Source organism: Protopterus annectens, chromosome 7.part0 (assembly GCF_019279795.1).
Source record: "Protopterus annectens isolate FY-2018-M chromosome 7.part0, PAN1.0, whole genome shotgun sequence".
NCBI classification, from domain to species: Eukaryota; Metazoa; Chordata; order Ceratodontiformes; family Protopteridae; genus Protopterus; species Protopterus annectens.
In genome coordinates, this window is record NC_056739.1 from 911,117,539 (window position 1) to 911,144,397 (window position 26,859).

Consider the following 26,859-nt stretch of genomic DNA (forward strand, 5'->3'; position numbering starts at 1 on the left):
TGAGGTCTTATAAAGAAGTAATTATGCTTGTAGGTGGTCTGAGAAATAATATCCCCTTTAAGAAATGTATCACTGGTAGTGGAGAACATAAAAGGAGGCGGTCAAGTGGAAAGAATAACGAGGCAAATATATGGCACTTATAAAGACATAACATAGGTCACTTCTGTAAATATCTGACAGATTTGTCAGGACCAGATACCACCTTGACCTATTGGAAAGGCAACAAAGAATAATACATTTTCCATTTTAGCCAAGTTTATATTTCTTGTATTATATTTCCTAGCTTCCCTCAGAATGCTTAGCATGCCCTCTGAAAACATGCGTCTGGAAGGAATGAGTGCTACATCATTCATGCTTCTAGCTTGTCTATCTACCTTTGTTTATTGGGAAAGTCTGACTGGGATAAAATCTTTTTTCAGCAGAGGCCCAGGGATAAAAGTTAGCACCAGTTTTGACATACATAAAATACAGTTACTCAAGATCAGAAAATTAAAAAAATTAGTTAAGTATACGTACATGAGAAAAGATTTACAGTAGCTTACATAAACATAACTTATGAAAGTTATGTGCATGCTCTGCTTCTAGGTATATAAAGTGTTGAATATTCATTAGAAATAGGCTCATCTACAGCAAACTGATATAAACATTGCAAACGATACTGTAATATTACCTGCGATTTCTAGAAATTAATATAATGACAAAAACAGGCAACTTTAACTATGGAAATATTACAAAGGAGGAAGGTGGCTAACAAAATATGACGTTAGTAGTAAAGCTTGAAAGCATCATCACATTTAAAATTGATAAAGTAATTAGAAAAGTGAGACTGGTTGGGAGCTACTTGGACTGTTATAAGAAGTATTAGTTTTGGACGGAGGAGAGTTTGAGTGTGATGAAGTTGTGATGAGGGGGTGACAGGAATATATCTAGTGGTTGAGCTAATTAAAGAGAACAGAGTCTTGTCAGAGTCTGCAACTGATATAAAAAGTAAATAAAGTCGCTCCTTGTGATTTAGTAAGCATCTTTCTGGCCAAATGGAGAAAAAAAAGTGAAAGTAGAAAAAACAGTAACCATTTGAAATTATTTATTTATTTTATTTGCAGTTGGTTAACCAGGATAGTCCATTGGTCCAATAAGAACCCATTCTCAACGGAGTCCTGGGGAGAAAAGCTCCAAAACAAAGGTTACAAAAAGATTACAGCAGTTTACAATTTCAGTCATTTGTAGGTTCAAAACAAAACAAAGATTAAGCAGCTACAATGCAATTTTTAGGTTTCATTTTGTAGAAAAACAAAACATTGCTTTAGTAAATATACAGTTTCTTGAAATGGAATAGTAGGATTTGAGAATTATAAGAGGTTATTTACATTTGGCTTATTATTTGGTGTCTGGTGATATATATGGTTGCCTGTAGGAAGTGGAGAATAGGCTATGAGGGGTGGGAGCAGGAGCACTCCCACGTGGATGTTAGATGCAAGTGCAGTGATTTTTTAAAGGCAGGGAGGTTGGTGGTGGTACGGAGGGAGGGAAGGAGTTCCATAGGCATGCCACGGCAAAGGACAGGAGGTTTTGTCCTGGAGAGCGAAGGGGTTTGTACAGTTCTATTAGGTTTTGGTTGTTAGATCTTAGAAGTCTTTGTGGCTGGTGTATTTTAAAGGTAGAGCAGAGGGAGGGATGAAAAATGAGTGTGTGTGCATAAGTAAGCGGAGTATAGGAGAGATAGTTGGGAAGCTCTAGCCAGTTTTAGTTTGTGGAGAAATGCACAGTGATGGGTTGATGATTTGCGGCTAGTGGCAAATTTGCCAATTTTAATATAACAAGAGGACAGTTTTGTTTTGAGAGATGACTGTAGGTTTGTTAGGAGAGGGGCACCATAAAGGAGGGAAGGGATGACAAATATAGTAGCGAGAGTGAGCTTAGTAGATGTAGTGAGGAATCGATTGTGTCGGTAGAGCATGCCAAGTTTTTGGTGGGGTTTTTTTAAGTTTAGTTGTAGTTGGGTATTGAATTTAAGCTGGTCATCGATCTGGACTCCTAGTAGTTTGGTTTCAGATACCAGTTCAAGAGGGGTGTTATTCTGGCTGGTGATAGAGAATAGTTTTCCATCAATGGCATTGGTTTTTGAGGGGGTAAATACCATAAGTTTGGTTTTTGATGCATTGAGTGCTAGATGATTGTCTTTCATCCACTGTTCTGTGGTAGAGAAGGAGTCTTGAGTCAGTTTTAAGAGAGAGTGGGGATGGATGTGGCTGCACAGATAATTGCAGAATAATCTGCATACTGAATAAGGTTCGCATGCGGGATTGAGCGGAAGAAATAATTTATGAATATATTGAAGAGGAGAGGACCCAAAATGGAACCCTGGGGGACATCAGTGGGGGTGTTAAGAGAAGATGGCTTTTTTCCACTTGACAGCTTGTTGCCTGTTGGAAAGCTAGCTGGTGAACCAATAGGGAGAGGAAGGGGACAGGTTTAGGTTAGATAGTTTAGTCAGGAGAAGGTTGTGAGAGGTAGTACCGTTGGAAAGCTAGCTGGTGAACCAATAGGGAGAGGAAGGGGATAGGTTTAGGTTAGATAGTTTAGTCAGGAGAAGGTTGCGAGAGGTAGTATCGAAGGCCTTAGAGGTCAAGGAGGAGGGTAGATACTGTAGAGCCAGGGTCTCTGGCTTTATTTACAGGAAGGTTAGGAGGCCAGTCATGGTGTTGTGACTGGGTCTGTGTTGTGTGGAAGTTAGTAAGTTACTGTCTAAGAGATAGGGAAGGAGTTGAAGATGGATACATTTCTCTAGGAGTTTTGATATAGGAGAGAAGATGGCGATGGGATGGAAGTTAGTAATATTGTTATTATTACCTCCTTTGTGCAGGGGAATGATGAAAGCCCTTTTCCAGAGTTTGGGTACAAGACCTTCTTGGATAGAGCGATTAATTAGGATGCCGATGGGGAAGGCAATGGCTTCGGCAGCTATGCTGAGGAAGGATGAGGGAATGTTATTGGGCATTGGTGCATGTTTTTAGCTTTTGCAGGAGCTTGTTTATGGTAGAAGTAGGAATGGGTTTTATGGAGAATGGTGGGAGTTGAGAGGATAGGGAATGAGACACTGGAGGTGGAGGTGAAGGGGGATGCAGAAGTAGGGAGCGAAGTGTTATTAGAGAAGGATGAGATTAGTTTGGAAATAGGAGTCTATGAAAAAAAAAAAAAAAGTTGAATTGGGTGGCCAGATCCTATATCTAGTGCATTTGGGTCTGGGCTTGGGTTTTCCGTTGAACCAGGTTTTAGGAGGGTAGTGATGCCTTTCCAGAATTTTTGGGGATTGGTTTTATGGTTGTTTTAGAGTAAGGAGAAGTAATTCTGTCGATCTGCTGTGATAAGCTTTTTAACTCTATTGCAAAGTGTTTTGAATTCATTAAGGGTAGTGGGAGTTTTGTTTCTTTGGTAACGTGCCCAGGCTTTGTCTCTAAGTCGTATGGCAGTTAGTGTGTTGTTTGTTAGCCAGGGGACGGTTTTGTTTCTTATTCTTTTGGTTCTTATGGGGGCAAAACTATCAAGCAGTTTTAGGAAAGTTGTATTGCATGGTAGTGCCCCAAAATACAGAAAATGTAATAAGGGATCTGGGGACCCAAGTAGATAGCAATCTCTCCTTTGATAATCATATTGCCAAGGTGGTCAGAAAATCCTGTGTGACCCACCTAATCACAAAAGGGTTTGCATCTAGAACAAGAGGTTATTGTGCCCCTCTACTCAGACCTATCATAGAGTACAACGCCCCATTTGGAATGTACCTTACAAGACACCTGCAACCGCTGGAAAGACCACAGACGTACCTCACCAAGAGGATTACTGGCCTTAAACATATGCCCTAAGCAGCTCGACTGAAGAAACTCCAGCTGTACTCAGTTGAATACCGCTTATTCAGAGGTCTCTGCCTGACATACAAGGCCATGTCCAACCCAGAATTGATGGACATGCTCCACCTTAAAAAAAAAAAAAAAAAAATATTCCCCAAGAGCCACACACTCTAGGGATCTAAACCTCACCACAACGATAAATAGGATGTGCTGGAGGGATAGATTCCAGAGACTCCTCATGCTTTGGAACAGGATTCCAATCTACATTAGGCAGAGCCCATCACTAAACACTCAAGAGAAACCCTGACAAGTGGATGGGAAACAGAAAATTTATCATGGGGACCACTGCAATGGCTCTGCTGGACAGAGGCACAGGGAACTAATCTAAGGGGGTGGCGAAAGCCAACACATTCTGGCTAGGCTTATAGATGCCCTCGGGCAGATAAGTTCATAGGCAAGTACTAGGCTAAGACGACAGGGACCTAGGTCAGTCGTAGCCAATGACCAAATGCTCAAAAGTGTTACTATGCAAGAGCACAGACCAAAAGAAATCTTAAATGCATGACAAAAAAAAAAATGAAAAAAGTTAAATAAATCGGACCTCTACAGACAAAGTTGTTAAGAAGCTATAAAGTAATATGTCTAGTTCAGATGACAGCATAATATAGATTAAAGGCAGTTCAAAGGTAAGCATCCAACATTAAAAATTGAAACTCGTGATATGGCCAAAAGCTAGTGTAGCCAGCTGGAGTTTTGTAAAGAATGATATGTCCTTTGAATATCAAAACTAAATTTATACAAGATGCTTGTGTTACAAATGTATTAGAACTGTATGTCATTTGTATTTACCAAACTGATTAGTACAGATGCTTGTGCTGAAAATGTATTTGTGAGCTTTGCTTGTGCTAAACTATCAACAGTGCACCCTGCCGGAATGAAAAAAAGTACATATATTACTGCAACAGAATTAAAATGCATCAGCTAGCTTAAGAAAAATAAAGGAAATGTAAACGAGTTGTTGAGCCATTAAAAACGGCACACCACAGTGCTGAATAGGACCAGAGACACTAGGTCTGGGAAAAAGCCTTTGTTCATTAGCTCAGTAAAAGAAGAGGGTAAGCCCCAGGCACTGCCATAAATATTTAGATGTGGATTGTAGCAGTCTGTGCTAAATTCTTGTCTCAGCTTCAAAAAGGAGAATACTATGAGAACCTAGAGTCAGGTGTCCAGATAAAGTCATTCTGCCAGCCCTCTTGGAAATTATATTTTAGATATTACGAGAGAGAAAGGAGAAAGAGTATTGAGTATTATGTTTTGGGGAACCTAACTAAAAGACCCTCACCAGTAGCATCTTGCCTTACAGTAGTAACTTAACTAGGGAACAGTATTTTAGATCAGTCAGGAATATAGTAAAGCTCAGTTTAGGGAGGTTTTTTTTTTTTCATACTTGTACGAGTTTGCCACCTCTAGTACAAAGCTGATACTGGACACCCCCCATATTACATCAGCTCATTCTACTGTTTATAGTGAGAACTTTGCAACGGCCCACCCCTTTAGCTTCTCAACCTTTAAATTACATTCTGCCGCCTCACTTTCTACTAAAAATCTATACCTCTTCCTACTTCATTTTGCTGCTCGTGCTTAGGAGTTCAACTGCATTTAGTTTGCCATATTTATTACTGCTTGTTGGCAGCCTCATTAAACTGATAGTATTATACTGGAATTGCTGCTTTATTTGTGCTGCCAGTTACTGTTGTGATTGTGAGGCTGCTTTATTTGTGCTGCCAGTTACTGTTGTGATTGTGAGCTACCGTTTTAAAGTAATCTACTGATTAACTACATTTCATTGCTATCCACTGCAATTAATTACTATTTTAACTGCATTTCATTGCTATTTAACTGTATTTTTTTCATACTCTGAGTTCTGCTCTTTTGACTAAGTGACGATGTGATGACCTTAAAAAAGTTAGGAACAGTCTAGATACAGGTCTGCTGCATCCAGAGCTTCAGCTACATGTTTTTTACCCCTTTTTGAGGTATTCCAGCTACAAAGGTTTCCCTTAGAAGCAAGTTATCATCTAGTTTCATAGTTTAGTACTAGGCTATCTGCCCTGGGGCATTTATAAGCCTAGCCCTAGTAATGTGGCTTTCGCCACCCCATGTAGTGGTACTAGAGTGTACAGAATAGATTTAGAATACTGTGCCTTTGTCTAGTAGTGACACATTGAAGACCCCCTTACTTATTAAAATCAGTTTACTGTGCCTCCGTCTAGTGGTGACACAGGGATGACCCCCGGGGTAAACCTACAATCTCCCATCCACTCGTCAAGATTTCTCTTGAAGAGAGTCAGTGAGGGGCTCTGCCTAACATGAACTGGGATTCTGTTCCAGAGTATGGGAAGCCACTGAGTTATGAATCTGTCCCTCCAGCATGTCCTATTCATATTTGTGCTGAGGTTTAAATCTTTAGCTCTCGTGGTTCTAATGGATTTGGATTTTTGAGGTGGAGCATGTCCATCAATTCCTGGTTGGACATGGCCTTGTACATCACGCACAGATCACCTCTGAGCAGGCGGTATGCTACTGAATAGAGCTGGAGTTTCTTTAGCCTGGCAGCATATGACATATGTTGGAGACCCTTGATCCTCTTGGTGGGGTACTTCTGGGGTCTCTCCAGCTGTTGTAAGTGCCGGGTGAGGTACATACCAAATGGGGCATTGTACTCAATCATGGGCCTGATAAGGGAGGAGTATAGGGGTACAATGACCTCCTTTGATCTGGATGTGAACCCATTCATGATAAGGTGGGCAAGGTAGAAAGTGTTTCTAACCACTTTGGCAACGTGGGTGTCAAATGAGAGGTCACTATAGACTTGGGTCCCCAGGTCTCAGATTACTTTTTCCGTACTCAGTGGGTTACTGTCTATTTGATAATTTGTGGGTACTTTGTCCCAATGGGGATGACTATACATTTCTTGGCATTCAGTTTAAGGCCATGATTCCGGCACCAGTTGTCCGTTTCGGTGAGGCCTTTCTGTAGGATGTGTGTGTCAACTGGTGTATCGACTATGGCGCCTAGCTTGCAGTCATCTGCGAACTTTTGTCAGCCACAACCCTCCCATGTTTGCTTTCACATCTGAGAAGTAAATACCGAACAAGAGGGGTCCCAGGACAGAGCCCTGTGGGACACCACTTGTGACTGGCTGAGTCTGACATGGCTCCCGCAATTTTGACTTTATGGGTTCTGTTCTTTAGCCAGTTTGCAACCCATCTTGTGACATATGGATTTACATTTAAGCTGTTGAGCTTGTCTATGATGCCTGAGTGGGGTATTGTGTTGAAGGCTTTAGCCAAGTCCAGGTAGGCTGTATGGACTGCTTTGCCCTCATCAATGGCTCTAGTGACCATTTCGAAAAAGTCAACCAGGTTCAAAAGGCAGGATCTGCCCTTTACAAAGCCGAACTGGGTGGGATCAAGTGTCTGTAGGTCCCCAATGTCGCTGTTTATGAGTTCCATGATGATTCTTTCCATAGCTTTGCAGACCAGGCTGGTTAAGCTTATGGGGCGGTAGTTCCCAGGGTCTGTAGCGGAGCCTCCTTTGTGGAGTGGGACCACTGTTGCTGTACGCCAGTGTTCAGGTACATATCCTGTAGTAAGGCTAAGGTTAAATACCATTTTTATATGCGGGTTTAGCTCCTCTTGGAGTTCACGTTATCACACAACCGGGGATACCATCAGGTCCCATTGATGCTGTGTTTTTTGCTTTGCTGAGGGCGGCTCTCACCTGGACATCTGAGATGACAGGGAGGTTACATTCAGCTGGGATAAGTATTTCTTCTTTTGGGGGTGAGAGAGGGGAGAAATTTGCACTGAACCTGTCTGCCAGAATGTTGGCAATGTCTGTGGGTTCGGTGAATTTTTTGTCATTGTGTACTAACTCTGAGCATATCGGAGGGTTTCCGCCCAGGTTTCTAACATAAGTGAAGAATGCCTTGTGGTTATCTTTAGTGTCCTTAGCGATTTTTCTCTCAAAGTTGGCCTTGGATGTTTTTATGAGAGAACGTAGCTTTCTACTAGTGCTGATCAGAGATGCCTTCCCTTTATGGGATTTTGCTCTCTTGCAGTAGCTTCCTTCTTTTGTTATACAATTTGTTTATGGCTGGGGTCCACCAGACAGGACGCTTTCCCTTGGTGGAGAGGGTCTTGGTTTTATTTGGGATTGCACGATCCATGCATTCTTGGAGATGTCTGGAGAAAGCATTTGTGAAGGATTCAGCATTGTGGGATGTGGTTTCCATTGGCCCAGTGGGCTTAAATGATACCATCTCAGTCTTAAGAAGTGTAAAGTCGGCTTTTGAGAAGTTTTTCACTGTAGTCTTTTGTGCTGGGGGTGGAGGTGGAATATGTATATCCAGGGTGATTAGTTTGTGGTCAGATCTCACTAGTGAGGGGGAAACTTCCGGTGTGGAGCATTTTGTCCCCATGTTTGTGATGATCAGGTCTAGTATATTATCTCCCCTTGTGGGAGAGGTGACTAGCTGTTCCATTGCATTTGAGTTTATGAATTCCAGAACCTTTGGGCTAGGGTGTTAGGGTAGTTGAAGTCTCCCAATATGATGGTATTTGGTGAGACATTCATATCTTCCGATGTCTTCAGGAAGGCTGAATGGGGTTCTTGAGATTGGGAGGGTGGTGTCTTAACATGCAACCAGTTGTATAGCAGTTTTGACTACGGTTAGTTGCACCTGGATGGTCTCCGATGCTTCATGAGTTGCCACTAACCTGGAGGTGTGTGGGTATCCTTGATGAATATGGACACTCCCCCTCCCTTTGTGGTTCGGCCCGGGTTTTGGGGCCGAAAAGCATGATAGGAGGTATTAGCCTGGTAGCGCTGGGGTGCTCTCAGGAGCCTTGAACCAGGTTTCAGTTACTGCACGGACGTCGATGTTCTCCATACTGAGGAGTGCTTCGAGAGCCTGCATCTTGAGATTTAGACTTCTGGCGTTGAGCAGCATTACCCTCAATTTTTTTTCATTTTTGTTTTCTAAGGAGGTGGGTTCATCTTTTGAGCCTTGCCTAAAAAAGGCACTATGGGGGTGGCAAGAGCCTTAGCCAATATCCGGAAGCCCAGTGGTGACAGGTGCAAGCCATCCCTTGCGAAGCAGCATGGCTTGTCCAGCATGTCATCCCAAGCAGACAGACATTGGATCCCCCTAGAATGACACCAGTAATTGAGCCAATTATTAAAGCTGATCATCTTGTCTTTGTACTGTGGCATCATTCTTGGTGAGGGCAAGATGCTGCTCAGGGTCAAGGTCATACCAGCCTGGGCTACATAATCAGAGAGCTCCTCTAGGTCTCTTTTCATGTAGTCCAGGGAGGTACATCTCAGGTCATTCACGCCGGCATGGACCATGACGGAGTCATATTTGTACGTGCTTTTGAGTGACCTGAGTGAGTGTGTTATATGGCAGATCCTAGCCCCCGATAGGCAGCTTACAGTTACCCTCTGACGTTCCACTTACCAGGCTGAACAAGGAGTGTGTCTGACTATAGAGTCACCTATCACTAGTGTATCAGGCATAGTGTTTGGCCTTAAGGGCTGTGACTGATTGACACACCGATTTATTGAAGTATGTGTTGCATGTGTTATGTTTTGAGGTGGTGGATTTTTGGGTGTTTGCTTTGGGAGCCTCTGTTTTGGTAAGTTTTTTATTAGAGCCTCCGAGTATGTCTTTGTGTCATTGTGTGTTTGATTTGCAGTTGGGGTAGGTATATGTGTGACTGGGTTTGTTGTGTGTGTGGTTACCTTCTCCTCCTGTCTGGTCTTGCCAGTCCTGAGTTGAGAGAGTTCAGCCTCCAGTTTGGCTATATAGTTGCATCTCTCACATGTATTTGTGTTTGTTGGGAGGAGAGGGTTGTCTGTGTACATGAGACAATTGTAGCATTGGCTCAGGATTCTCAGACTGACCAGCTGAACAGGAGAAGATGCTAGTAATCTACCACTCGACATGCTAGAATATTATAAGAGAGTGCTGTGCCTTTAAGGGAAGTGGGTATTCACAGGGGTGGTAGGTGGATGTAGTGCTACTTTAGTTTGAGAGTGCTTACTTAGAAGAGAAGTTTTGAGAACAAGTGCTAGGCTTATATAACGAGTAGACTGGTTATTCTAAGAGTAGAGCTTTCTAAGGGAAAATTTGAAGAGCAGACTTGGCGGAGCCAGAAAGTTTAACCGGCGCTGCGCTATGCGCACAATTGCACAAAGCCGCACAAATGCGGATTTTAAACCGGGAACTTCAAAAGAGCTAGAAATGGTCCAAAACAACCAATTACTACAGCTCTTGTGCTGAGGTCACTCCTTCAGGGACAGATAGGCTGCTCAAGGCTCCCCACTCCCACTGGTGAGCAAAGAAACTTCCTTCTATCCATGTAGTAGCACTAGTAGACATTCCTCCCTTTACCCTCTTAGTTCTTTCAGTTTCTGCCAAATATGGATGGACAATTTCCTACATTTTCTCCTGTCAGTCTGGTTAATATGGGCATCCTGAGACAGTGTAGCAACTGCCTCATGTACACAGACAACCCTGTACTACTACCACATAGGAACACAATTTGTGAGATGCAATTACACCAAGCACCTAGCGTCATTGCTTTCTCCCCCACAAACCAGTACATCTGGCATTGAGAAGGTTGGCAACATGAATACCACACCTCAACCACCATCCACAGAACACACCCCCACATATGTGGGAGGTCCTCAACAAAAGGATACCCAAACAAGAGAGACCTCAGAGGCATAAATGCACACGAACTCCACTGCCCACCACACCACACATAGTCCACACACCAGTGTCGCACAGCCATTAAGGCCTAAACATAAACCAAACATATTAGTCATAGGAAACAAATGTGAGAGGCACCGATGTGCCCCTTACCAGGCTGGATATGGAGAAGTCACGGTTGTTTGTCAGGTGCCAGAATCTGCCATATCACCAATGCACTCTCTCTCTCAACATGTACTGTTATGACTGTCATAGCTCATGTTGGAGCGAATGACTTGAAACAAGATCGACCTCGCCGAGTACGTGTCCCAGGCAGGTATGTTCCTAGCCTTAAGAAGCTTTCTACAGTCATCCAAAATGATGCCGCAACACAAACAGAAAATGATTGACTAACAATTGGCTTAGTTTCTGGTGTCATTCCAAGGGGATCTAGTGCCAGACAGCCTGGGATGACATGATTTGACAAACCACAATGCATTGTCAGAGATGGCCTGCATCTGTCTCCCTTGGGCTTCAGGCTCCTGGCAAAGGCTCTTACCTCCCCCATAGTGCCTTTTTTAGGCAATGCCATGAGGTCAAAACTACCAACGTGAAAATTTCATCAAAATGTAAATTAAAGGTCATGCTGCTAAACGCTAGGAGTCTAAATAAGAAACTGCACTCATTGCAAGCATTCTGTACCCTATAAGAAGCTAACATTTGTGCAGTCACAGAAACCTGGTTCAAAGCTGCAGAGCACCCTAGCCATACCAGGTTACTCATTCATTCAGACCCAAACCCTGGGCAGCAAAACAAAAGGAGGTGGAGTTGCAAAAGACACACCTCTAGGCACGTCAGACAGTATGATGCACAGTAACACTCCAGGTGTAGGTAACAACTGACAAGACCCCTATTATAATCATTGCTAGCTATAGGCCTCCAACTCTGGCTCAAGATGCCCATTCCACCTATCTGGACCTCTTCGAATCTATCAAGATTCGACCTTTTACCCCGATTCTCGGTGACTAAAACTATCCAACCATTGATTGGAGGAAATACTCATGCCAAAACACAAATGCCCAGAGACTTCTTGATTTCGTCAATGCAAATGCCTTGGACCAGTTGGTTGACACCCCCACAAGAGATGAATATCTTGGACTTGGTATTAACCAACATGTGTAACCACTGCAATATCCCTACAGTGTCACCATCCCTGGTAAGATCAGATGACAAAGCAGTCACTTTCAAACCCCCCCCCCCCCCCCAGCTAAGGTCAAACAAAAAAACTTCTCAAAAGCTGATTATGCCTTCCCTCAGGAGGTTGTAAACGGCTTCACAGCCCCCTCCCTCTCCATAGGAATTGTCCAAACCTACACCAAACTACTATACAAGCATTTATATAGCTGCATGGAATCAGGAATACCAGACAGGACAAAATCCTCCTCCTTCAAGGAAGAATAAACCTGTCTGGTGGACATCTACAATAAACAAACTGTATAATAAAAGGAAAAAAATGCTGTCCAAGACAAAAGGAGCAGCAGGTACCTAAATGGAAGCAATTTGCTTGTTCAGGGTAAGGAGAGATAAGAGCACTAGTGAAATCCTCCATAGCAAATGTAGAGTCCAAACTGGCCACATCTACTAAAGATGATCATACAAACTTCTTCACATACGTCCGCAATCTCAAGGGAAGCACACAGATCTGCTTAGAACTAGGGGGTCAAGATCGGCTTAGAACTAGGGGTCAAGGACACCACATATACACATGCTGTACATATAGCCAACCTGCTGGCAGACAGGTTCAGTGAAAACTTCACTCCTCTGCCCCCCCAATCTGCCTCCCTCCCCTTATCTCTAGGGAGCAAGTCATAACTGCCTTCTCAAAGGCAAATGGGACCTGATTACATTCCAGGCTGCATTCCAAACGAACTCTGGTAGGAACGTGCAACACCATTAGGTACCCTATTCAACCAAAGCCTGGAATACTGGCTTTGTCCCAGCCAAGTAGAGAACAGCTACTGTCATCCCTTTGCACAAAGATGAAATGTCCACAGATTCAGGAAATTAGACCCCAGCAGCCTAACTAGCCTGACCTGCAAGGCCATGGAGCGGATCATCATGGACCTCATTTTGTCAAGAGGAGGTCATGTCTGTTAAATTTGGCTGACTTGGGGAGGTCATGCCTGTTAACTTTGGCCGACTTCTTTGAGACAGTCACCAAGGCCATAGACGAGGGAAAGACTATGCATACAGTCTACCTTATAGGTTCACAGATAGGTACTACACTATCTGCCCAAAGGCATTTATAAGCCTAGCCAGAAAGTGTTGGCTTTCGCTGCCCCCTTAGATTAGTTCCCTGTGTCTCTGTCCAGCAGAACCACTGAAGTGATCCCCGGGGTAAACTTTTCATTTCCCATCCACTCATCAAGGTTTCTCTTGTGCATTAGTGATTAGCTCTGTCTAATGTAGACTGGAATCTTGTTCCAAAGCATGGGAAGTCTATGGACAGGAATCTATCCCTCCAGCATGTCCTATTTATTGTTGTGGTGAGGTTTAGATCCCTAGAGCGTGTGGGCTCGAGGGGATAAGGTTTTCTTTAGGTGGAGCAGGTCCATCAATTCTAGGTTGGACATGGCCTTGTATGTCAGGCAGAGATCACCTCCGAGTAGGCGGTATGCAACAGAGTACAGCTGGAGTTTCTTCAGTAGAGCGGCATAAGGCATCTGCGTGAGGCCAGTGATACTCTTGGTGAGGTACTATTGTGGTCTTTCCAGCTGTTGCAGGTGTCTTGTAAGGTACATTCCAAATGGGGTGTTTTACTCCATGATGGGTCTGATGAGTAGAGAGGTACAATGAACTCTTGATCTGGATGCAAACCCTTTTGTGATTAGGTGGGCCACATAGGATTTTCTAACCACTTTGGCAATGTGATTATCAAGAGAGAGAGTACCATCTACTAGGGTCCCCAGATCCCTTAAGTTTTCCATATTTAGGGGACTACCACTTCTGTGGTAGTTTGTGGGTACTTTGTTTTTTCCAAAGGGGATGACTATGCACTTTTTGGCATTAAGCTTGAGGCCATGATTTTGACACCAGGTATCTGTCTCAGTGACACCTTTTTGGAGGATGTCTGTGTCAGCCGGAGAGTCAATTATGGTCCCTAGTTTGCAGTCATCTACGAACTTATCAGCCACAGTCCTCCAGTGCCTCTGAGAAGTATATGCTGAACAGGAATGGTCCTAGGACTGAGCCTTGGGGAATGCCACTTGTAACCGGTTTAGAGCCCGACCTAGTTCCTGCAACTCTTACCATGTGGGTTCTGACCAATAGACAGTTGGCAACCCATCTTGTGACACAGATTTATGTTCAGGCTGGTGAGCTTGTCTAGAACACCAGAATGGGGAATGGTGTCGAAGGCCTTTGAGGTCTAGTAGGCTGTGTGTACCACCTTTCCCTCATCTATAGCCTTGGTAACCGTCTCAAAGAAGTCCACCAGGTTTAGGAGGCATGATCTGCCTTCAAAGCCAAACTGTGTTGGGTCCAGTGTTTGGAGGTTCCCAATGTCTCTGTTAAGGAGTTCCATGATCATGCGCTCCATAGCCTTGCAGACCAAGCTAGTCAGGCTTCTAGGGCAATAGTTCCCAGGGTCTGCTGTGGCGCCACCTTTGTGGAGCAGAATAACCGTTGCTGATCCGCCACTCTTTGGGTACGTAGCCTGTGGAGAGGCTAAGCTCGTGTAGGACGCAGCCTGGGACACCGTCCAGTCCCACTGATGCTGTGTTTTTTGGCTTTGGAGAGGGCTGTTTTAACCTGTATGTGATTTCAGAGGCTCTACATTTTTCTGGTATGGTTACGGGCCCTTTTGGGGGTGAGGGTGGTGAAGTTTATACTGAACCTGTTTGCCAGGATGTTGGCATTATCGGTCGGTTCAGTGTATTTTGCGCCATTCTGCACTAACTCAGAGCAGATCCAAGCATTGCCACTTCAATTCTTGACATAGCTAAAGAATGCCTTGTGGTTATCTTTGGAGTCCTTGACAATTTTTCTTTCGAAGCTCGCCTTGGATAACTTTATGAGGGATCGTAGTTTCTTGCCGATACGGATCAGGGATGTCTACTCTTTTTCTGTGCTAGTTTCCTCCTTCTATTGTATAGCTCGTTTATGGCAGGGGTCCACCAGACTGGTTTCCTTTTCTTGGAGGAGTGAGTCTTGGTTTTACTTGGGATAGCACGATCCATGCATTCTTGTAGGTGCCTGCAGAATGAATTAGTAAAAAGGATTTTGCAGCTTGGACAGCATTATCCTTTAGCATGGGGGCTTTGAAACATTCCACCTCAGTCTTAAGTAATGTGAAGTTTGCTTTTGAAAAGTTTTTCACGGTGGTCTCCTTGTCCGGGGGGTGGGGGCGGAATGTGGATATCCAAAGTGATTTGTTTATGGTCGATCTAACCAACAAGGGGTTGACCTCTGGTGTGGAACACCAGTCACCCATGTTGGTGATGACCAGGTCCAATATGATGTCACCTCTGGTGGGAGTGCTGACCAGTTGATCCAAGGCGTTGAGTTTATAAATTCTAGGAAATGTTGGGCAAGGGAGTTAGTACTTGAGTAGTTCTCCCAGTTAATGTTTGGGTAATTGAAAATCACCCAGTATTAGGGTGTTTGGTAGGACCTTCAGGTTTCCCAGCGTTTCCAGAAACACAGAATGGGAGTAGTGGGACATGGTGGGTGATCTGTAGCAAGCTACAATTTGAATTGCAGTTTTGCCCACTGTTAGTTGCACGTGGATGATCTCTGAAGCATCGTGCTGTGCCACTAACTTGGAGGTGTGGGTATCCTTGATGAATATGGATACGCCCCCACCTTTTGTATTTCGGTCCGGGTTCTGTGACCGAAATGTACAGTACGAGTTGTAACCTGGTAGTGCTGGGGTGCTCTCTGGAGTCTTAAACCAGGTTTCTGTTACTGCATATATATTGATTTTCTCCATATTGAAGAGTGCCTCAAGTGCGTGCATTTTGAGGTTTAGACTTCTGGCATTGAGTAGCATTACCCTTCAGTTTTTTTACTACTTGTGCTACTTACAGTGGGGGGTTTGTCTTTTGAGCCTTGCCTAAAAAAGGCATTGAGGGTGGCAAGAGCCTTGGCCAGTATTCGAAAGCCTAAGGGTGACAGATGCAAGCAGTCTCTAGCGAAGCAGCGTGGCTTGTTGAGCATGTCATCCCAGGCGAATAGACACTGGATCCCCTTTGAATGACACCAGAAACTTAGCCAATTGTTGAAATTGATAATTTATTTCTTTATATCATGGTATCACTCTTGGTGAAGGCAGGATGCTACTCAGGGTCATACTGGCCTAGGCTATGTGATCAGAGAACTCTTCCATGTCTTTTTTTGTGTAGTTCAAGGAGGTACGGCTCAGGTCATTCACACCAACATGGACAATGCGAATCATACTTGTACTTATTCCTGAGTGCTTGTGTTATGTGACGGATCCTGGCACCCCACAGGCAGATAACATTAACCTTCTCCTTATTCAGCCTAGTGAGTGGGACGTCAGTGTTCCTGACTATAGAGTCACCTATTTCTAGTATGTTGGGTATGTTATTTTGCCTTAAGGGCTGCGATTGCGTAGCACACTGGTTTTGTGAAGTATGTGTATGCTTAAGTTGAAAGTTTGTCTAGTTCCAAGGGAAAAATTGAAGACGGGACATTGTGGAGCCAGGAATAGTTACACCCTAGCTAACCAGGCACAAAACCGGGCAAATGCAGTTTTTATAGCAGGAAAATGAAAGACACAGAAATTAGCCCAAAATGGCCAATAAACTACTAATTTCTGGGCTGAAACCACTCCTCCAGGGACATATAAGCTTGCTCAAAGCTCCCCTCTCTCACAGGTATACAGAGAAACTTCCTTCTATCCAAGTAAGGTATGGGCAAACAGAGATTTGTACCAGCCCTAAATTCAGCACTACCCTGAAAACTGGACTATACTAGCTTAGAAAGGCGGGAAAGAAATGTATTGTTTTTTTTTTCTTCAGAAAACAAAGCAGATGCACAGAAAAGGATACTTACTGTTAAATATCTCAGACCAGAGTTGTAGTCAATGCCCCTAGTAATAAAGTAGGAAGAAACACAAATACAGTAAAAGCAGATGAATAAAGGGCAATTTATATTATATATATATATATATATATATATATATATATATATATATATATATATATACACATACACACACACATACACACACACACACACACACACACACACACACACACACACACACACACACACACACACACAAATAAATAAAAAAATAGAAAACGAACAAACTGAAACAAGTTACCCAATTAACCAGAAAAAAGCTCAAAACTGAGCCCTGTTCCAGCAGTCTTCAGACAAGATCTAACTGCACACTCCCACTACTAGGGTGCAGGGGAACCTTCTCCAAAAAAAGATGGCCTGGATCACCACTCAAGTTATACAAACAAAGCTAGATTCAGCAGGCCTGAAACTTGTCTATGCTACAGCAACAAGGCGCACACATTTCAGGAAGAAACGGTTCAAATAAACAGGCCCAATAAGCCTGTGACCAGAAATTCCCAGCTCAGAAGGGCAGAATCCAGCCTCTCCTCCCACAAGTGTGCAGACCACAAACCTTCTTACTGTAGAATAACTGGCCTGAAGCCCAAATACTTAAACCAGAACTAATACGCTTTTAGAATAGCAGACAATGAGGCTTCAAAATCAGCAATTCCCAGTTTAGAAGGATGCAAGCTACCTGTCCTGCCACAACAGTGCAGACCACAAACGTTCTTAATGTAAAACAACCGGTATGAAGTCCAAGTACTTAAACCAAAAGACTTGGGATAACAGTTACAATTTAATCAGACTACTACCAAGCAGTAATAAATGCAGCAGAATAAATAAAACTGAGTACTTTAAAGATGAGGCAAAAGCAAAATAAAGTAGGAGGAAACACAAATACAGTAAAAGCAGATGAATAAAGTGCAATTTTTTTTGTTAGTCAAGTGCAAGGAGAGAGGAAGGAAGAACCTAAGTGGGTTGGCCTTCTCAAATCTTCTCTCTGTATTAAGTACAGTGAACACTAGACTCAGAATATGATCTCACTGTGCTTGGTTAAGTGATCAAATGAGATGGACTTGGGAGGAGTGTTCAAATACAGACTGACATGATGGGCGGGCAATTCCAGAGCCACCAAGACAAGAACAGGAAGGGTGGGTGGGGAACTAACTGCAGAGAGACACACAGCACACACTATTCAGTGAAACATACAATTAGGTAATGTACTTGTAAAACTCCAAGTTTGTACTCCACTTCAGCTTCTAATGCAGGTGATTATAGCCAACCAAGTCTCTCAGAAGTTGAGCATAAAATGATTTCTCAAACTTTGTGGCTAGCACTTAAAGTAGAGAGGAAGCCCTCTAGGCTAACAGTTAAATATCAGATAAAGAAGTGAGAAGACCAGAGCTTTCGATACTATTCTCCACTCGGGTATAATAGCTAAACTCTCTCAACTAAGCATCAATCCATATGTTACCAGATGGGTAAGCAAACTGGCTCACTGATTGGTCAAAATAGGGCAAATAGACCCATAAAAAGCAGTATACCCCAGGGATCAGTCTTAGGGCCTCTGCTGTTTGTGATATACTTCTTGGAGTTGCAGTCCAAATCTAATGGGCTATGGCTGACCATGTCTGCAGATGACTGCAAGCTGGGTGCTATCATCAATTCCCCTAGTGATATGGACATCCTCCAAGAGGGTCTCACCAAAACAAATGACTGTTACCAGAAACATGGCCTCAAACTGAATGTCAAAAAAAATGCATAATCAATTTGTGGGGATGTCGCGCTCCCCAAAAGGATCAGACTGATAATAAGGTATTAAGCACGCAATCAGTCGTGAGGGACCTAGAGGCACCCAGGTTAATAGCAAACTGACTTCTGACCACCATGTTGTCTCCATTGTACAGAAAGCTTTCTACATGGCCCACTTTATTAGTAACAGTATCTCACCCAGGGACAAGGTGGTCATTAACATCCCTGTATTCTTCCCTTATAAGACCCATTATGGAGTAAAATGCCCATTTCGGCATGTACCTCACAAAGCACATGCAGCAGATGGAAGAGACCACAGAGTTTCCTTACCCGGAGGATCCAGGGCTTCAAACATCTACCCTACACAGATGAGCTAAAAGCCCTGTCCCTCTCCTCAAGTCTCATACAGACTCCTCAGAGGTGATCTCGGTCTGGCATATAAAGCAATCTCAGACTCCACCCTGATGGTACTACTGCATATCAGCAAGTCAAGCTCCACTTGCATAACTCGCAACCTCAACCTGGTCTGTGACATCAATAGGACTAGTTGGCAGGACAGATTAGTGTCCCAGAGACTCCCCTTTTTGTGGAATAGACTCCCTCTCCACGTAAAGCAGAGTACCTCATTAAACCTTTAAGTGCAACCTGAATAACTGGATGGGGAACAGAAAATACACCCCTGGGATTCCACCTGTGTCCCTGCTGGACAGTGGCATAGGGTGCCGATTTGTTGGAACATGGGCTAAATTCTTGGCTAGGCTTGTAAAGGCCTCAGGGACAAAAGCCCAATAACTTTCTATGATCAATGTTAATTTCAATATTTTCTGTAATTTTAACTCTTGTCTACTGTATGTGTGTGTATATATATATTTCAATATTTTCATTACTTATTAAATACATTTAAAACATATTTGTGGCTGGTCCTTGTAAAAGGTATCCAACCGCAGAGTATTTACATTTACTTATTGACAATATGTAGGTCACTCCAGAAGATCCAGCAGTCTTGGTCATCTACTATCATTTTACCATTACACCGTATAATTGGATGCCCTTTGTAAGAGCCTTATGCCAACTGACTGGTGGCAGTGAATCTACTTTATAGCCTGGGCAAAGCTGGTAGAGCAGGTAATCTGCGCCAGCCTTTGCCAGCCTTTCCCAGGAGTATGTGTGTGAGAAAATTAAATCTTTGGCTTGGACACTCAGCCGAGGACCTAACCCTATAGCTGTACCAGTGGGGAGTCTTTTTGGGGACCTGGAGGGAGACCAAAATAGAGACATCCAGACCCCGGGCCGAGTGTGTTCCCTGTGCTCTCAAGGGAAAATGCACTTGATGCAGAGAGGTTTTCATGTGGAAATACTGAGCATATCCATTTGTATTCCAAGCGCAGGTTCCTCTCCATGGTGAGTGGTGAGGATTCAGGCTCCTTGATTACTGGCCCAGCATGGGGATGTCACATATTGGTGGCCATCACATACTGGTAGCAGTGGTGGGCATCACAACCTCAAAAATAAAAGAATATTTAAAGGAGTGAAAAGCTTCAAAGAGCAATAGCAGCATTTCCCATAATGGCAGATAAATACAACTTCCAAAACGGGTAGTAGAATTAGAGAGTCACAAAATTGACAGAAATCAAATCAAAAATGTCTAGGAAGCAGCATAAGGCAAACCATAAAAGCTGGTGACAGAGATACGCTGTAACTTAAGCAGGAAAGAAATTGTGGTGAGAACAAGTTAAGAACCAACTGCAGCTTACCTCACTGGTCTCATCAGTTCTTATCTACCATTAAAAAAAGGTTTACATTACATTTGCAACAAAAGAAAGGCAAGTTCAACTGTTAAGATATTTGAAATGCCCTGTGGCCAAGCAAACAAATTCAATCACTTGTGCTTGGAATGCAAAAAATATACTAGACCAATACATGGAAGGATGAAGAGACAGAAAACCTACTACAAGTCATAAAGGCTCACCTCTCCAGTTGCCAGAGCAACAAAGTTTTCAACTGTTTTTGGAACAGTCTTTCCAAACAGCCCAATTACAACACGTCCAGCAGCTTCATCACCAATCATGATATCAAAATATACCTAAAAAATAAATAAATGGAGAAGTTAATGCCATACACAGAAACCAAACCAAACTTTACAGATACTGCCTCCAACAACTAAAGAAAACGTTTTGATATTATATATAAAAGTTTTTTATATATATATATATATATATATATATATATATATATATATATATATATATATATATATATATATACACATACATACACACATACATACACACATATACACACACACACACATAATTGCCGCACAAGTAGAAACATACAAGCAGTATTGTGCCTACACTGTAGGAATGTGTCTAACAGTGTGTGTGTGTGGGGGGGGGGGGGGGGCCAACTAAAAATGACTACTACTTGAATGACCATATTTCATGATTAGTTTTCTGTGTGCAGAAAGCAAACAGCCAGTTAAGTCAGAGATATAATGGTTAGCAGGCCATAAGGTAATAAAAAATTGCTCAGAATCAAATCTAGAAAACATGCCAGTCATTCAACAAAGGGAATTCAGTGACCCACCTTTAATCACAGAGCTAATTTTTATGACAGTAATGCCAAGGAGTTATGTAACGTTGCCAACAATGAGTGCATTCACTTGAGTTGGGATTCCAGCAATTAAGGATATGAAAAGCCACTACAAGAAAGCATGCAGAAAGATGTGAGCACTGTGGCCTCTGATATGCTCTAGTGACAAGACCACAAGCTAAGGGCATCCAGTCCTGTGACCAAAAACTAATGCACCCACAGGGAAAATTTTGGTATTTTGGTGACACCTCCAACAATTCCCTAGACATACATTATCTATTAATTGCCATTTCATAAAAAAATGATCAACAGCAGCTTAAAATGTAATTTGCTTAGTGCCTGGAAGCAATTTAAGAGAGATCAGAGGTGGGGTACTGTAATGACTGGAAGAACTGATGGTTTGTATGGCTCTGATAACTAAAATGTGGATGACACAGTTGAGGATCTTCCAGTTAAGTAGGCACAAAAAGCTCCAAACACTGATAAATAAAATTCAGGCTTTTAATGAGTTAAAATCTCTAAAAGCATTTCAAAAAACAGGGGGCTTCTCTTCCTCCTTACGTGCAAAACTTCATCATATACTTTCCAAATTCAACCAACTTCTTTTACACACTGCGTTTAAACATTACATCATTTATGCGACTGTTAAGCCTCCAGAATGAATGAGCTGCCATTTAAAGGGCCAGTACACTACACCATGAAAAATAAATGTCTGTTTATTTTAAAGCTTACTGTTGTTACTATAGGCCCACTACCTACCTTTCTAAAGCTTTTAGTTTTAGCAAGCTGAAAACAGACCGATTCATTTAATCTTGGCCAGTTAGTAGCATTCAATTTTAGTTGCCAGTTTGCTTCAGCTTTCTCTAAATCTTAGTGTCCAAGCACCTCCACCTGCATTTATCTTCCAGTTAAGATCATTTCTGCTACAGCCCACAAGTGTTCATCAGATGTTACTCTTATTAAGAGCTGCAAAAATGATATGGCACTACACAAAGTGATTTCTAGAGACAAATTAAGTCAATGATCATGTCAAGTGGGTTTGTGCACAAGCCGATGCCATTCTGTGCTTGGAGCCCAAGAGTGGTGTGGTGAGGAAGCAATTTATGAAGTCTAAAGAAAAGAATCTGCTATGGCAGGATATAAACTGGTGAAGCTGAAAGGTAAGGCACAGATAAAGAACTTGCAAAGTTAAGTCGGAATGTTACTTTTTTTCCAGCCCATATAAAGAAAAGCTCACTGGCACAGAGTTGAAGGCCTGACTACGTGTTAGTCTCAACACTGTAAAAGCTATGCAGGAGAGCAGTGGAATGAGTTGCCAGTGCCAGTTTGCCCATCATACAGGGAGGGTCCGATGGCTGGAATCAGCCACTTATCTGCAAAGCATGAGCTTGTGAGGCACCAACATAGCTAGGGACATGGAGGTAGGTACTCATCTTGTTTGGGTGATTGCATCCTCACCATGAATGCGTGTGCCAAGTAATACAGGTCACAGAGACACCATGAATGCATGTGCCAAGTAATACAGGTCACAGGGACACAGACTTACCAGAGTTTACAATAAAACCATACATTACAAACCATCTGCTTCCAAAGTGTAAAGACTGAATTACTATAAATGCCCAATATAAAATTGGAACAGGAGTCTTTTTGGATTTGTTTCTCTGCTAGTTAGTAAACTTTATATTAAGCCAGTCTGAATCTGCAAGAAGCTATGTACTGTGAAGTTGAAGTATTAAAGTCACAGCCATCTGGAAAACTCCACAAACACAACCCATCGTACCAATTGCTCCTGTATACAAGGGCAAGCCTTAAGCTACTTTTCTTTTTGGATCTAGTGAAGGATAGAATAAGAAAGCATTAATCACAGTAATCTCTTAAGAAAATTGTATAGAGTCAAATTTTTTTTCCTGAACTCTTGTTACATCCTACTAGTTCAAGAACTCCTGAAAGGGATCAAAATATTTTCATTTACAACTTCTATGGCAAGAAACAAGGGTCCACTGTCAACAGAAGCTCAGCACTTCGCTCAAGCCAGTGCCTTTGGCTTTTTTTTTTTTTTGTTTTTCCCTTTTGCCCCGATGGTGGCCTCTAGTTGGCTTAGCATGACATGAGTAGCTACCACTTCATGGGACTTGAAATTTTGCCAAGGTCATCCTTACATACAGCTAGATTTAAAATTTAAGCCTTAAGAAGTTTGTGAAGTTTTTTTTTTTTTTTTTTTTTAAATAAAAGTCCTAAATAGGGACCGACAGGCAGGGAAGGCACTGCAACACTTAATTCACCAGATATTGCAGTGTAGGTAGAAATGCTGACAAAACATTAAATGACCATATGACATAACAGAAAGGTTTGTCAAAGGAAAAATAATGTTTGATTATTTCAATGAAGCTGCACCAGTCAGAATACGCCCTTCTTGTTACTGTTTAAATCATTAGGGTGCAAGATGAGACTGTAGGTGCATGTTTTACCTCGTTTATAAAAAGACTTGAACAAAGTGTTTCTACATAAGAGAATAAATCTAAACCCAGTGACAATGCATTTATATCCAGACAAGTTACACTGCATAAACAAAAAAAAAAAAAAAAAAGTCAATACAAGTAAAACAATTTAAAAACAGAGTCAAAAAGCCATACAGTGGGTTCCAAAGGTGCAGAACCCGAAATTCAAAGGATAAAATGTCCCAGAAAACACCCTGGAACCACAGCATGGAAGAGCAGAGGACATTAGCAGGACAGTATAGTCTAAGCATCTCTTACAGACATGAAAAACCCAAGTCGTGTAGGGCCAAGGGCTAGAACTGCACCAGAAAGAGTCAAAAAAATAAAACACTGCATGCAGTCAGGTTTGAGAAACAGCCTTACCAGTTCATAAAAAGAAGCAACAATGTCAAAGAAAGTCATATACCAACAGCTGTAACCACAAAACAAGCCAGGCCAAAAAACAAACTAAAGAAACACCAAATAAAACACAAATAGAAGGCCCAAGGAAACAAACTGCTGCAGGGAAAATCCAGAACAACTTTTTATTTCAAAAAGTTTCTAGATTATCTTGTTTAAAACTATGAGAGATAAGTGCTTTCATGCAGAGAAATACATGAACTTCATCAGATAAACATTGCTGGAAGTACACACAATTTGTAACTTTTGTGTTCAATCACATGACCACCAAGCCCCCAGGAAACGAAGCATCATTTTAAAGGAAGCACCACACAGAAATTCAGTGTGTATTACCGAGTCAATTCAATTGACAATTTGCAAATAACGAAAAATATATAAAAAAACAATATAAAATGCATTCTCTATAAAATCGGAAAAATTAAGACAAAAAGTATGTAAAATATAAACCCTGTACTTAGGGCTCATCTTTCCAGTGCTTTTAACTTGAGCAAACATGCTATTGAAACATGTTCATTGAGTCCAGGCCAATTACTGGCATTCAAACACAGCAAATGTTCGTATATTGTGCCCTTCATTCTCTCTCCGCTTTTCCTATGTAAAAACAGGGGCAGAACATACACAGTGTACAATATACCACCTTTGTTGTACAACAACTGAATCTGATTCTTATAACAACCACCTGGTGGTTCAAAGCAAATTCAAATTCATGGCACACCAGAATATTGGGACAGTAGAAGCAACAACCACACTTTTTCATCCCCATAAATTCAGAATTTTGTTTATGTTGGTGTTTAGACCAACTGTGTTCTAATATTGTTTTCAAATTCCTGCCCCTTCTGAACATCACTCATGGACCCGGCCCCACATAATCACGAACGGTATTCTCTTGTAGAAGACACTAACATATGAACATTTGTATGAAATCAGAATGGGAAAAAAGAGAGAGACTAGCGCCCTCTACAAACACACAAAACTTTACCCCACCACACATTCAAATGTAATGCCTTCCAACAGTAATGAAAGTCCATGGACCTTATTACTGCAAAAACATGAATTATATTGGCAGCTGAGCACCTACTATACTTCTGTGCTGACTGTAACCAAGAGAGACCCACACTCTGTACAGACATACTGCACACAGACTGCCTACGAGTGAATTTAGTACTGAAACTATGCAGACTACATCTCTGAAGATTTTTTTTTTTAATGAAGCAAAATGCTACACTACTATGACATATCTTTACAAATACCTTCCTTGGCAAAATTACCACACAAAAAACATCAAATATCTTTTTTTACAACTGTGAAGTTCAAGATGTACCCAGTCTAAGACTTGGCAAATGAATGTTCCTTGCACAAGTCCAAGGAAAACATTGATTACTTAATGCTGCCAGAGAGACAAGACACTGGAACAGCTGAGCAATAGACAAACCATGTTACACAAGTCTGCTGTAATTTTTTTAAACTACAGAATGCAGCATTGACAAAAGGTGGATATACAAGCAAGGAAAGGTCTCCAAGATAATGCCAGACTGGTGATTCTATACCTTGAACTAAAACTTTTTACTTTGAACTGAAGTTTTGTGACTTCATTTCACTGCAATGAAGTTATATAACCTTTGTAAAAGTTTGCTTACCTGCTGAAAGGTATGCATAAGAGACAAGAATATACAGGTTATTCTTTTCCTGGTACCCTAGTGATGTCCTTACATTCACCGCTGCAGTATTCTTTACAAATAGGACTCCTGCCGTGAAGCACACCATCCGGACAGTTTACCAAAGTCTACCGTTGCTTTAAGGTACACTGAATGTCATCTAGACACTCCTTGCGTACCATAGGACGTTCAGGCATACCATTCTCAGAACGTTTGCCACCAGTCAAAATACGTTTTTTAACCGTTGGTCTGTTACCTTTTTTTTATTGGCATTCCAGTGATTACTTCCGTTTGCTGAAGTCCTCACCATTGCAGGTAAGTACCCAGTTGGGTTGTTTGTTCTTTTCCGATTGTTTTGTGCCGTTTGGAAGGGGGGGGATTCATTTCGTCCAGGAAGGGTAAATTTCAGAGTGGGAGACCGATTCCCCACAAAGACTTGCCTAGGTGCTGCTCACAACCATACATATTGTTCAATTTGACAGGCATTTGTCCCTAAAACTCTTCATAGTAGGCTTTCTTCCCTTTCATTGATACTATGGTACAAACTTCTGCCCCGATGGTCACACATCAGGCAAGAAGAAGGTGCATAAGGTAATACAGGAATTTTCCTATGTCCAGTCTCTGCCGGAAGTTTCTCCCAAGGTTATTACAAACCCGGAGACTTGTCTGGTTGTATTGTCAGACTCCTGTACTGCATCTGGGTTGGAGGTAAGTGAGGACCTAGCGGGCAGTATGTCTGACAAGGCTTTGCAGGCATCCATTTCAGGCGTTCAGAAGGAACCACGGTTGATTGTTTTCCCCGAGGGGTCCCGCAGTTTCTCTTTAGGGAAGACGTTCATTCGACAGTTTTGGAATGCCGTCCTGAGTCAGGGCCTTCTCAGGTTTCTACGACTGACATCCCCTTAAAAAAAGAAAACTCATGTTTCTTCGGCTCCTAGGGATCCACAAAGCAAGTGGCAGCCTTTACTCAGGGGTTATTTAATGTTTTACTGTCGTTAAGGCCTCAAGTAGTTTCGGTTCCCACTCCTCTTTGGTCCTCTTCTCCCTGTAAAAGGCCCAGAGAATTGAATTCTTCTGAGGTGGATTCTGATGATGAATCCCTTGCTTATTCTACCCAGATTCCTTCTCCTTTAGGGTCTGAGGAGGGGGCTCTCATACTCCACATAGTCCTTCTGGAGGAAATTTCCTTTGGGGACACAACCTCTAGGATGATGGAATTTTTTTTAAGTGGGATTGTGCCTGGGTTTCAAATATCCATAAGCAGTACT

The 26,859-nt window shown here is 42.3% G+C and overlaps 1 protein-coding gene across 1 annotated transcript in view; it reads right to left on the reverse strand.

The window, feature by feature from the left end:
- Positions 1 to 26,859, reverse strand: part of PPIB (peptidylprolyl isomerase B) — an 89,712-nt gene that overhangs the window by 54,237 nt on the left and 8,616 nt on the right. The window contains exon 2 of the mRNA XM_044077486.1: positions 20,417 to 20,530. Within this exon, the coding sequence (XP_043933421.1) occupies positions 20,417 to 20,530 (114 nt within the window). The remainder of the gene's footprint in view (positions 1 to 20,416; positions 20,531 to 26,859) is intronic.